Below are 12,840 nucleotides of genomic sequence, written 5' to 3' on the forward strand. Positions count from 1 at the left end.
AAGAGTGGCGTAAGATTTCTCACATTCCCAACATAGTTATCGACGACGAATTGATCACATGAGTTTCCTTCCCGGGTGAGTCACTAAAATAATTATTTTTTGTTTCTTTCTTATTATGTCATCATCGATTAATATTATTAATTTCAATAATAACATCAAAATACAATATTATAACACTTGAACCATTAATGGCGGCAATGGCATCTTAGGTATAAATTTCCTTTTTGATAGGTTTTAAGATTACTCTTTTTATTACATACATAGGCTAAATGCTCATCCTACTTTCCAATCTTTTTTATTAATATTGCAAAAGGTAATGTTGCATTGCCATTTTAAAGGTAAAATGAACACTCTGGCCTCTACAAAAAGTTATAGACGTGGTTCATGAAGTGATTGATAAAACTGTTTATTTTCAATGTTACAGTAGGTGTGTGTTGCTTTGCTAGTGAATGGGACATCATCTTTGTTGCAAATTCATGGTGTCTCAGTTCCTTCTGCAAGGGACTTGTGTTGAAGCCAAGAGGTAACATACTGTCTCAATTTCAACTTTTCATTTTTTCTCAGATTTTTAAAAAATATGGAAAATATTTATAAATATCTGAATTGCTTCATAGGAATAATTTATGATTAATTAGATTATATTACATGTGTTTGTCCAACTGTAAGCATCTTTCCCAACAATTGTATTATCCAGATCTTAAACTTTTGTCCTCTCCTAGGCTCTGGAATTCACCATTGCATACAACCATTTGTTGACCGTGATCTTTGTAGAAGTTGTTGGATTTTAGAGAAAAAGAGGAGAGAAAGTAATTAGAGTTTGAATATTATTGATAACAGTTTTATGCTAACTTCATTACAAAAGAGTCAATACTAATCTCTGTTTATAGAGAAACATGAACTCAATCTTAAATCAAGAGCAAATCATAATAATAATGAGAGATATTCTAAGATAGGCTCTGGAATTCACCATTGCATACAACCTTTGTTGAAGTTGTGGGATTTTAGAGAAAATAAGGAGAAAAAATAATAAGAATTTAAATATTATTGATAATAGTTTTATTGCTAACTTCAGTACAAAAGACTCAATACTAATTTTATTTATAGGGAAACATAGACTCAATTTTAAATCAAGAAAAAATCATAATAATAATGAGAGATATTCTAAGATATCTTTATAGTTATAAATTGATCTTAAGAAATAACTCAAGATACTCTAATATAATATAATAGATATCATAAGATATTTTCTAATATTCTAACAATCCTCTTTCTATACATTTATATTTTTTATGTGTGTGCATTAATAGATAGATGCCATTATTTATTTTTTTCTTCTATACACTGCCTTCAATTTTTATAGGCATTATTTGAAGATATATGCTTTTTTTTTTTCCCAGCTGGTATTGTGATGCCTAAGGAAGAAGTTATTTTATTTGATCCTATATAATGTTTTAAGACTATATGTTTACCAGTTCATCTACCAGATTTAGTGGTTTAGTCTTTGTTTTTGGATTATTTCATACTGGTTGCAGATCTTCCAAGGGATTCAAGTGTGATTTGTGGCTTGCACCAAGATGGCAGCAATGGCATCTCGGGTATAAATTTCCTCTTTGATTGGTCTAATGCCCATCCTTTCCATTTTTTTTTTAATATTGCAAAAGTTAATGTTTCATTGACATTGTAAAGCCAAAACGAAGATTATAGCCTCTAGAGAAAGAAATAGATGTGGTTCATGAAGTGATTGTTTAAAACAGTTCAATTTTAATCTCAAAATGTTGGTCTGTTGCTCAGCCAGTATATGGGGGATATCGTCTTCTTTGCGAATTCATGCTTGACTCAGTTCTTTTTGCAAGGGATTTGTATTGAAGCCTAGAGGTACCATTCTTTATTTCATCTCTACAATAAATTTATTATTTATGACTTTTTCAGTTTTTCTCCCTCCTTCAGTTCTTTATTTTCTTATGAGCTCTTGTACATGAGTTATCTACAGTTGGTGTGACAACAGTAAGGGTATTTTGTTTAAGCATTTCCTGAAATCTGTAATATATCTAGCTTCTCAAAATTATGGCACTTGGTTTCTACTTAGTTCCTAGCACAGAGGCATTTTCGCGTTCGCGTTCTCTTTTATATTTTTTCTTTTTTCTTTTTGTTTTGATATATGTAATGATGAGAAAAATTGTTTTGGTGCAGATGTATCCTACTCCAGTTGTTGCTCTTTTTTCTACTAGAGATGAGCTTGTAGAGCAATCTACTAGGCATCTGAGTCATTTTCAGGTATTGTTATGGAGGACTAGGACTTAACAGACGAGTTCATTAATTTTTTATGAAAAAGCCTAGCAGGAACATTAATGTTAAAGTTATTAAAATGTATTTTGAAAATATTTATAAATATCTGAATTGCATCACTGGAATAATTTAGGATAACCTAGATAATACTAAACGTGTTCATCCAACTGGAATAATCTCTCGTCAACCTTTTTTGGTCATGGTCTACTTTCTATAAACCTTTGTATTTTGTGTGTTTGCTTTCATAGATTGAATCCATTATGTTTTTTCCATTACCACCTCAAATTGATAGGATATGAAGACAAATGCTTTTTTTTCTCCAGCTGCAATTATGATGCCTAAGGAAGTTATTTGATCCTAAATTAATTATGTTGATCCTAAATTAATTATGTTTTGACTTTTGAGACTATAAGTTTTGTTGTTGACCGTTTTATCTTGGTGGCTAAATCTTCGTTTTCGAGTTTTTTTTATCCTGTTTGAAGATCTACCATGGGCTAAGTTTGATTGACGGGCTTGCACCAAGATGGTAGCAGTGACATCTCAGGTATAAATTTCCTCTTTGCTAGGTTTGAAGTTTGAACATACTCCTTTTACTTCATTCATGGTCCAATGCTCGTTCTGCTTTCCAATTCTTTCTTTTTTAAATATGGCAAAAGTTAACGCCCCATTGCCATTTTAAAGCCAAACTGAAGACTATGTTCATGAAGTGATTGATAAAACTATTTGTTGTATAATGTTGAAGTTGTGGGATTTTAGAGAAAAGGAGGAGAGAAAATAATAAGGGTTTGAATATTATTGATAATAGCTTAATGCTGACTTGATTACAAAAGACTCAATACTAATCTCCATTTATAGAGAAACATAGACTCAATCTTAAATCAGGAATAAATCATAGTAATAATGAGAGATATTCTAAGATTCTCTATGTTTACCATTCAGAAGAAGTACAAGCAGTTTGCAAACTATTCCATCCAAGTATGGTGTTAAAATATCATGTGTGCAATTCTCGCTGAAGTTGAGCAGAGCTGAAGTGGCATGAGTCTCTACACGAGGATTCTGAAAATCATCCATCGCAGCAGCTAGGGCTGGAAACACCCCCCGATGATATTGAACTTGCAAATATAGACCCAAATCAGTAGACAATTGCCCACCAATTGCATTAATAGCTGCCCACCTTACATGAGGATGCTGATCAGGAGATGAATTCAATACCATAGCCACCACTTGCTCCAAATTCTTTATCATGACCTTTGAGCATCCTTCAGCTATCTGAGCAAGTGCAATCAATGCAGCAAGACGTTTTTGCCACTCAGGTGCAGCCAAATATGCAAGTAATTGTTCAGAAGCAACAGGAACAATCAGATTTCCTCCCAAAGATATAGATAACCTATCCAAACATTCCTGTCCAACACTATAATTGCTAGTTTCACCAGCATCTTCATCCTCAGTCTCCGCAGTGTGCCAAGCTGGATCATCCTCAATATCCAAAAGCATTTTCATAAGAATCGCAAACAACCTGCTAGTAAACTGCGACATCTTCCTCGCCATACCAGGAGTACACTCCCTCGCTTCAACGAGAGTTATCGCAAACTGCTTGAAGGGATGTTTTTTCGCAACAGCCTTCAATGCCCTAGCCTCAATTAGTTTAAGGTGATCATCATTCAATCCTGAGTCGCCACAAAAAACATCAGAATAGAATCCCTCTCCTCTTGTAGTACACGGCCCAATGCAAATCTTGCATCCATACTCCATCTCATGTGACTGGCCAAGAATGTGAGAACTAGAATGCCAAAAGGTGTCATGTCCTTCATCATCATCAAACCTAAAGATCTGAAGTTGAGAATCCTCTTCAAGAGGACGAGTCATATCCCAAAGAACACAATTAACCTTAGCAATAAGAGCATTATTGGCCAAATTCTTTGAGATTTCACGAGCAACGTCCAAATGAGTAGTTTGCCATTTATTTTCTTCCTTCACGTTTCCATCAGGAAGCAGTACCTTAATCAGATCTGTATATGGGGAAAGCAGGCAAATCTGCTGCTCTTCCTGAATCCATTCGAAGATACGGACGCGCTTAGGGATTGAGGTGGCTAGGTAGGGTTCATCCTTTGCGTGAACAACCATGGCGGCGGCGGCGGTGGATGAATACAAATAGAAACGAGCAGTGGCGGCGGAGGAAGGTTAATAGAAACGCTTAGTGATTTTTTTTGAAGGAGTGAAGTCAAAGGTGGTTGTTTGCCGGAAAAGTCGCAGGAAACAGTGGCGGCGGCAGTAACGAACTGAACGGAACGTAAACCAGTGTCGTTTGAGAAAAAAATATCACGTTGGAAAAGAAAAACTATAATTATATTCCCTAACTGTTGGGAACTTAGAAGCGGAACAACGACAAAATGTTCAAGGAGGATCGAAATAGGCTCTGATACCATGTTGAAGTTGTGGGATTTTAGAGAAAAGGAGGAGAGAAAATAATAAGGGTTTGAATATTATTGATAATAGCTTAATGCTGACTTGATTACAAAAGACTCAATACTAATCTCTATTTATAGAGAAACATAGACTCAATCCTAAATCAGGAATAAATCATAATAATAATGAGAGATATTCTAAGATTCTCTATGATTATAAGTTGATCATAGAAAATAACTCAAGATACTCTAATATAATATAAAAGATGTTATAAGATATTATAAAATATTTTCTAATATTCTAACATATACCTTAGGCCTGCAACACTGTTCAATTTCAATCTCACAGTGTTAGTCCTTTCTGCAAGTGACTTGTATTGACGCCTAGAGGTACCATAATTCCTTCACTACAACTTTAATGATTTATTACATTTTTCTCCCTCCTTCAGTTCATTAATTTTTACAAGTTCTTGTTCATGAGTTTTCTATGCTTTAGTTTTTTATATTGCTTTTATTTACTAGAAAGTCTTTGCGAAAAAGCGATTGTTTATTCACTTGATAATGAAACTGATTACATAAAGAGTATAAATAGTACAAGTAATTTAGCTGTGTATGATCATAAAAGAGCTGGTAATTAGGAAACTGATTCCCTATAAATGTTGTCCTAAAAGGAAATAAAAATTAATACATATTGTGTATGATTCTAATTAATACATACTAATAACTATACAAATCAGAGTCTTATGATTCTTATTTTTGATCTCATAATAAACACTCCCCCTCAATCTGGGTGGTAGATATCTATCATGCCCAAATTGGATCTTATATTTTCATATGTATTTCTTGGGAGAGCTTTTGTTAGGATGTCTGCTGTTTGATTGCACGATGGTACATGATCAATACTTATAGTACCATTATCAATTTTCTCCTTTATGAAATGTCGGTCAATTTCCACATGTTTTGTTCTATCATGGTGAATCGGGTTCTTTGCGATGCTGATGGCAGCTTTGTTGTCACAATATAACCTCATGATGTAAAGGTTGGAACTTTGATTTCATCCAATATCTTCTTCAGCCATATCCCTTCACAGATGCCCTGTGCCATGGCTTTGAATTTAGGTTATGCACTGCTTCTAGCTACCACAGACTGTTTCTTACTTCTCCAAGTGACCATGTTTCCCCACACAAAAGAGCAATAGCCGGTAGTTGACTTTCTGTTTGATGTACATCCAACCCAATCTGAGTCGGTGTAGATTGAGGGATGAAGTGAAGACCTCTACCTGGTGTACCCTTAAGGTATTGTAGGATTCTATTTACAACTCTCAAGTGAACTTCAGTCGGACTTGTCATGTAGCGACTTGCCATGCTGACGACAAATCCAATATCAGGTCGAGTATGAGTTAAGTATATTAGTTTCTCAACTAGACTTTGGTACCTATGTTTGTCAGTTAGAAGATCTTCTTCGAAGTTGCTTCTACTTACTGATTCCATAGGAGTATTGGAAGCCTTACACCCAAGCATTCCAGTTTCTTGGAGTAAGTCTAGGGTGTATTTTATTTGAGAAACATATATTCCCTCCTTTGAGCGAGCTACTTCCATCCCTAAAAAATACTTGAGTTGCCCCAAGTCTGACTTCAAACTCCCTAGCCAAGAGTTCTTTCAACTGTTTGATTTGCTCATGATCATCACTTGTGATAATGATGTCATCAACATACACAATGAATAAAGTTACCTTGCCTTCAAAGGAGTGTTTGACATAGTGTGATCTGATTGGCCTTGTATGAATCCTTCTTCTTTGACAACTCGAGTCAATCTTTCAAGCCACACTCTTGGATTGCTTGAGACGATACAAGGATTTTCGGAGCTTGCACACCTTGTTTAAGGTGCTGGATGATTCAAGTCCTGGGGGAATTTGCATGTATACTTCCTTTTCTAACTCACCACTTAGGAAGGCATTCTTAATATCTAGTTGGTGTAGTGGCCAATCCAAGTTTGCAGCCACGGATAGTATGACTCGTACTGAGTTAAGTTTGGTCGCCGGAGCAAATGTCTCTTCATAGTCTATGCCATATGATTGGGTGAATCCCTTTGCTACTCGAGCCTTGTACCGGTTTATGCTCCCATCAACATTGTATTTGATAGAGAATATCCACTTACATCCAACTTGCTTTTTTCCTTCTGGTAAAGCAGTAATTTCCCAGGTGTTATTTTTAATCAATGCATGAACCTCTTCTGCTACAGTTGCTGTCCACTTAGGTTGTTGAAGGGCTTCTTGAACATTTCTTGGAATATATGTGTTATTAAGTGCTGCTACAAATGCCCAATATTTTTGTGATAGTTTCCCATATGACACAAATCTTTCAATTGGATGTTGAGTACAAGTTCTCTTCCCTTTTCTCAATACAATAGTCTCAAGAATTAAAGTAAAATTATATTCATTGAATTGAATTATCTTGGCAATACATTATATATATATATATATATATACTAGATTACTAAACAACAAAATCCTATTGTACTCATATATAACTAAATCCCTACTACTACTATTCAACTGAATCCCTATACTTGAGGGATATTAAACAGAAACAGATTTGGCACTCCCCCTCAAGCTGGTGAATAGGTGTTCTCCATTCCCAGCTTGAATACAATTCTTTCAAAGTTCTACTGTTTAGCCCTTTAGTTAGAAGATCTGCAAGGTTGTCATGCGAGGAGTTATATGGATTGCAAATGAGGAAAAAAAGAAATCTCAAGTTGTTGCAATGAAGGCAACAAAAAAGGCCACAATGAAGGTGGCTAAGAAATAGAAACTGCAATGAAAACGGAACTGTAATGAAGGTGGCTAAGAAATAGAAACCGCAATGAAGGTGGTAGGTTTATGCGGAAGCAAATAAGTATAAAAAAATCTCAAGTTGGTGCAATGAAGGCAGGAAAAAGGCAAAAAGAAATCTCACGTTGCTACAATGAAGCAAGCAAAAAGGGCCACAATGAAGGTGGCTAAGGTTTAATGAAAATATAAACCGCAATGAAGGCGGTATGCGCTTTATCCCACCTCTTAAATTTGGGATCTGTTTCTTTTGGGGGTTCATATGTTAAGTATTCTGCCATCCCTTTACCTTTCAAAAACGTGCGCACAATTTGAGACCACTTCAAATAGTTCTTCCCATTCAACTTGTGAAAGTATGAGAGGTTTTGCAATTCGGCTTGGAATTTTTTATTTCCTGTTTCAGTCTCGGTTCCATTATGAATCACTACTCCTTCTCCCGCCATGGATGAAAAACAAAAAACAACAAGTTTCTCTTATTTACAATCTACGAAAAAACGACGGCAATGGTACAACACTCCCCCTCAAGCTAAAGCTTAACTTTAGCTTGCTACAAGAAAACAATGTTTTGCTCCACAAAATAATAAAAAAGATGGAAAGGCAACTCAGGGATGCATTTGAAGTCGGAGAGAATTGCTATAAATATAGCCTAGCCAGATAGCCTGATTGATTATCATTTTGAGGGAAATTCATGGCAAGCAATTGAACAAAGCAAGCTTCGCTCTTCTAAAAGACTGCATTTGGAAGCTTCAAAACAATAATATTGGAGACTCAAAATATTTAAACTTCAATATGTTTCAAGGAGAGAGCGGCATGCTTCATGGAGATAAAGGCACGACCAGTACATCACATCATGAAAAGACCTGCAGAGGGGGGCCGAAGACAGGTGCATGCATTCTCACGCACGAATTTGGTGGAGGTGCGTAAGACCCATACATAGAGAAGATGGACGCGCGGTGGATTGCGGCGGTGTTTGTTGACTTTGGATGCACACTAGAAAATTCAGTTGGTGTTGAATTTTTCTTGGCTCCTAGGTAGTAATTTGATTCGATGTTGCAGTTTGAAGGTTGAACTATCTTCCTGAACCTTTTTGATCCTAGACACAAGCTTCATAGAGCAGTGCCATTAGCTTCTTGCTGCCAAGCAGGATTTGATTGATAAAGCTCAGAGAGTTCTAGTTGAGAATAGAAATTTGTTGCAGCGTATGAAATCATCTGTTGGCATCCCTTTTACCGGTGAAGATGACGTTGCATTCACTAACTTCAAACAGGTGATTGATGAATGGACAGATCAAGAACAGAAAGAAAAAAAAAAGTCATTGGAAAAAAACACATAGTGAAAGCGGTGCTTTTGAGAGCAACTGTAGCGTCGTGGCTGGTTGCTAGAAAGTGATAAGGATCTCAAGACCATGAAGATGATTCATATTTTAATAAATTAGGATAAACTTTATATATTTTAATTTGGTTTGTATTATATATATATATACTAGATTACTAAACAACCAAATCCTATTAGTACTCATATATAACTAAATCCCTACCAGTACTCCCATTCAACTGAATCCCTATACTTGAGGGATATTAAACAGAAACAGATTTTGACAAATAGGAACATCGATGTCAGTTGAACTCGTATGGACAGATTTTGAGTTAGAAAGTATTACCTGCAGAGATTCCATTTTCTAGAGCCTGGTTAGATTCATGACTTTGCACCGGAGCAATTTTTTACTCTTCCACCAAATTGTTTTTCTTCCTCCTAGTGTAAATTTTCCAATCAGCTTCTTGTGCAATACTTTCTACTAGTGCAGTTTCAAGGACAAGTTCAAATGGTTTGGTGGGATTTTCTGGTTCTATTGGTGTGGAATTTATTGGTATTGTTGGTGTGGAATTTATTGGTTCTGCTGTTGTAGAATTTACGGATTCGGCTGATTCTGTAGGTGCAGGATTTTCTGTTTCTGCTGCTGCAGTTTGTTCGACCATCTCAAAACCCAAAAATTGAAATTTTGTTGTTTCTTTCGGGATTATGGTATTCTCCCCCTAAATTCCAACTTTGGAGTAATAAGGTTGATTCTCAAAGGTCACATCTATAGTGTGGTAAAATTTTCTGGTTGTCGGGGAGTAACACTTATATCCTATTTGGTGAGGTGAGTAGCCAAGAAAAATACATTTGATAGATTTTGGGTCAAGTTTGTTGCTGAGAGGATTAAAGTTGTGAACAAAGGCTGAACATCCAAAGATTTTAAATGAGATAGTGGTGAGAACTCTGCTGGTTGGAAAATAGTTTGGAGAGTGGAGTAGGGTGTGTCAAAATTGAGGATGCGGGAAGGCATCCTATTTTTGAAAGGACAACTTCTCCCCGAAAATGTTTTGTACATTTGTGGCTAACATGAGAGATCTTGTTACTTCCAGTAGATGCCTATTTTTCCTTTTTGCGACCCCGTTTTGTTGGAGGGTATCTACACATGAACTCTGGTGGACAATTCCATGGATCTTAAGGTAGGACTCTAGTGCTGAACTAAAGTATTCACATCCATTGTCGGTTCTGAGCACCTTAATTTTTGTTTGGAATTGTGTTTGCACCATGGTGTGGAAAAACTCAAATAATTTTCCAACTTTTGATTTCTCTTTCATGAGAAATATCCATGTGACTCTTGTCTGATCATCGATGAATGTAATAAACCATTTAGCTCCAGTAATGTTGCTAACCCGTGATGGCCCCCATACATTAGTGTGAATTAAGGAGAAGGGTTGAGAGGGTTTATATGGTTTAGGTGAGTATGTGTTTCGGGTATGCTTGGATAACGAACATACTTCACATTGAAAGTTCATTAGGTTTTTACTGAATAATGAGGGAAACAATTTCTCTAAGTACCTGAGATTTAGGTGACCTAATCGATAGTGCCACAACATTATAGACTTGTCACTATTTGGAGAAACCACTGCACAAGAATTGGCTTTGAGTTCTTTGGAGGGATCTTCAACTTGCAAGTAGTAAAGTCTAACACACTATTTAGCACTACCAATTGTCTTTCCCGACTCCAAATTTTGAAATTCACACAGATTGGGAAAGAATTTAGCGACACATCTCAAGTCTCTAGTTAGTTTGCTAATAGATAGCAAGTTGCAATCAAGTTTGGACACATGCAGTACATAATTAAGAGTAATATTTTTTGAAGTAATTACAGAACCTGTACCAGTAACCTGTGACAAGGTGCCATCAACAATCCGAATAGAGGAGTTATCATGGCAGGGAGAATAATTGTCAAATATTGTTATATATCCGGTCATGTGATCTAAGGCTCCTAAATCTATGATCCATAATTTTGGTTTTCCTATGCTAGTATGTAAAGCATTTAGGAAATTACCTTTTTGTGCTGCTGAAGCTATACCATATTTTTTGCAGTAAGAACAATCTGCCAGAGTTTTTTTAGAGCCTCTATTTGTTCTTTGCTGAATGGAGATGGATCCTGTTTCTCTTCCATTTCTTGTGGGTTGTGTGTTGCATTGCCTCTGATGTCCCTGTTGCAGAATGGTTTTGACCTATCCCATTGAAAGTGGTTTTGGCCATTCAACTTGTGGCCAGTGGTGAGAAGTCCAGTGCCTTCGATTGAGCCGGCAAGATTTATGTCAGTCTTTGTGGGTGAGACTTCTGTTTTGTCTTCTTCCATGGCTGGGTCAATGAAAGAGACTAGGGATGGTTCAGATCTAGCTCTGATATCATGCAGAAAAGCGATTGTTTATTCACTTGATAATCAAACTCATTACATAAAGAGTATAAATAGTACAAGTAATTTAATTGTGTATGATCATAATAGAGCTGGTAATTAGGAAACTAATTCCCTATAAATGCTATCCTAAAAGGAAAAAAAAATAAACTGAAATTCTAATTAATACATACTAATAACTATACAAATTAGAATCTTATGATTCTGATTTTTGATCTCATAATCAACAGTCTTCTAGTGTATTGCAGGATTCAGAAAATGAAGTTACAAGTCTTCCCTTTTGCAAAACTATGTGTGATTTTGGCATGTCTTGTGTTGGAAAGGAGCATGTCAAAGATGCTGCCCAAAAGGAAGTGAAAAATTTGGTTTTATCAAGTGTATGTACATTTTCATTTTTACTCATATTTCGAATGTATGATCTTAACTAAGCAAAGCATCACATTTTTTCTATTATATCATGTTATTTTTGCATATGTAAAAATTACTTTTTCTTGCTAGGCATCAGTGTTGATCAGGACAAGGTCAATGAGTTGGCTAGGCCTGACATGATGTAGCTTTTCTTGTTGGTAGTTAGGCTTTTGTCATAGTAATTTAGAATAGAGTCTGTTTTATTTACCTCTAATCCTATATATGTTACAAATTCATTGTAGTCTCTTAGCAAGCAATAGTGCCTAAAATATTTTCCACGTCTGATTATGTTTTGTATATATTCGTATTGAACAATAATCTCCGTCGAAATTGACATAGTATCTGCATAAAGTTTATATTAGGTTTGTATTTGCTCAACTGGAGGTAGATTCATCCAATGGTTTTCTCGTCAAATCTGAATGATGTCCTGGGAATATACAGGCCTTCGTAGAGATTTCTTCGACCATAGCCACGACACATTCATCCTATATTTAACACATTCAGAGAAGGAGCATCCAAACGATGAAGAGCAGAAGCCATGGAAGCAAGAGTTTAGTTGAGTATAAAAACTAGCAACTATTTACCCAATTATGTTAGAGACATTACAGAACAATCTTTTCATTGATTTTAAAAATATATTGATTTTCGAATCCTTTGCTATACATGTAAATAAAGATGACATGAGTTAATATCATAGTAAAATCATTGCTAAGTGGCTCAAAAATAAGATTATGAAATGGCCGACATATAGTTTAATACAGTTCCATTTTTTTGAGAAAATTATCTAGAACTTGCAAATGCAGAAAAGAAATTGGGATTTGATGCTAGTAACTGTGTCACACAGTTTCCAATCTCAACTGTCCAGTCTCAAATTGGCAGTTGAATCATTTTAAATTTATTTTGTTACTATGTAATTTGAACTATCTGATATCGAAAATTGCATGTAACTGCATATTTTCTTTATTGCAACATATCCTAGTTCATATAATTGATGATAGACTAGTAGTCACATAAATGACCGACTAGAAGCCAAAGAAGTCATACATATGACTAGAAGCCAAAGAAGTCATACATATACTAGTAGCCATAAAGATGATTTGCTTACATGTGGTTTTGAAGAATTCAGCATATTGATGTCATGGTGTTATTATTTCAAATGGTTTTTTGGTTTGATGCTTTTAATGATTTGATTGT

At 35.5% G+C, this 12,840-nt stretch overlaps 1 protein-coding gene across 1 annotated transcript in view; it reads left to right on the forward strand.

Annotated features, from left to right (window-relative positions):
* The window catches only part of LOC101500201 (putative disease resistance RPP13-like protein 1), a 16,274-nt gene extending 3,801 nt beyond the window's left edge, over window positions 1-12,473 (forward strand). The window contains 7 exon segments of the mRNA XM_027330899.2: window positions 1-75; window positions 425-523; window positions 1,533-1,595; window positions 1,792-1,875; window positions 2,191-2,830; window positions 11,469-11,615; window positions 11,999-12,473. Coding sequence (XP_027186700.1) covers window positions 1-62 — 62 coding nt within the window. The 3' untranslated portion in view covers window positions 63-75; window positions 425-523; window positions 1,533-1,595; ... (2 more) ...; window positions 11,469-11,615; window positions 11,999-12,473.
* The last annotated feature ends 367 nt before the right edge of the window (window positions 12,474-12,840 follow it).

This window comes from Cicer arietinum, chromosome 5, assembly GCF_000331145.2.
Source record: "Cicer arietinum cultivar CDC Frontier isolate Library 1 chromosome 5, Cicar.CDCFrontier_v2.0, whole genome shotgun sequence".
Classification (NCBI taxonomy): Eukaryota; Viridiplantae; Streptophyta; class Magnoliopsida; order Fabales; family Fabaceae; genus Cicer; species Cicer arietinum.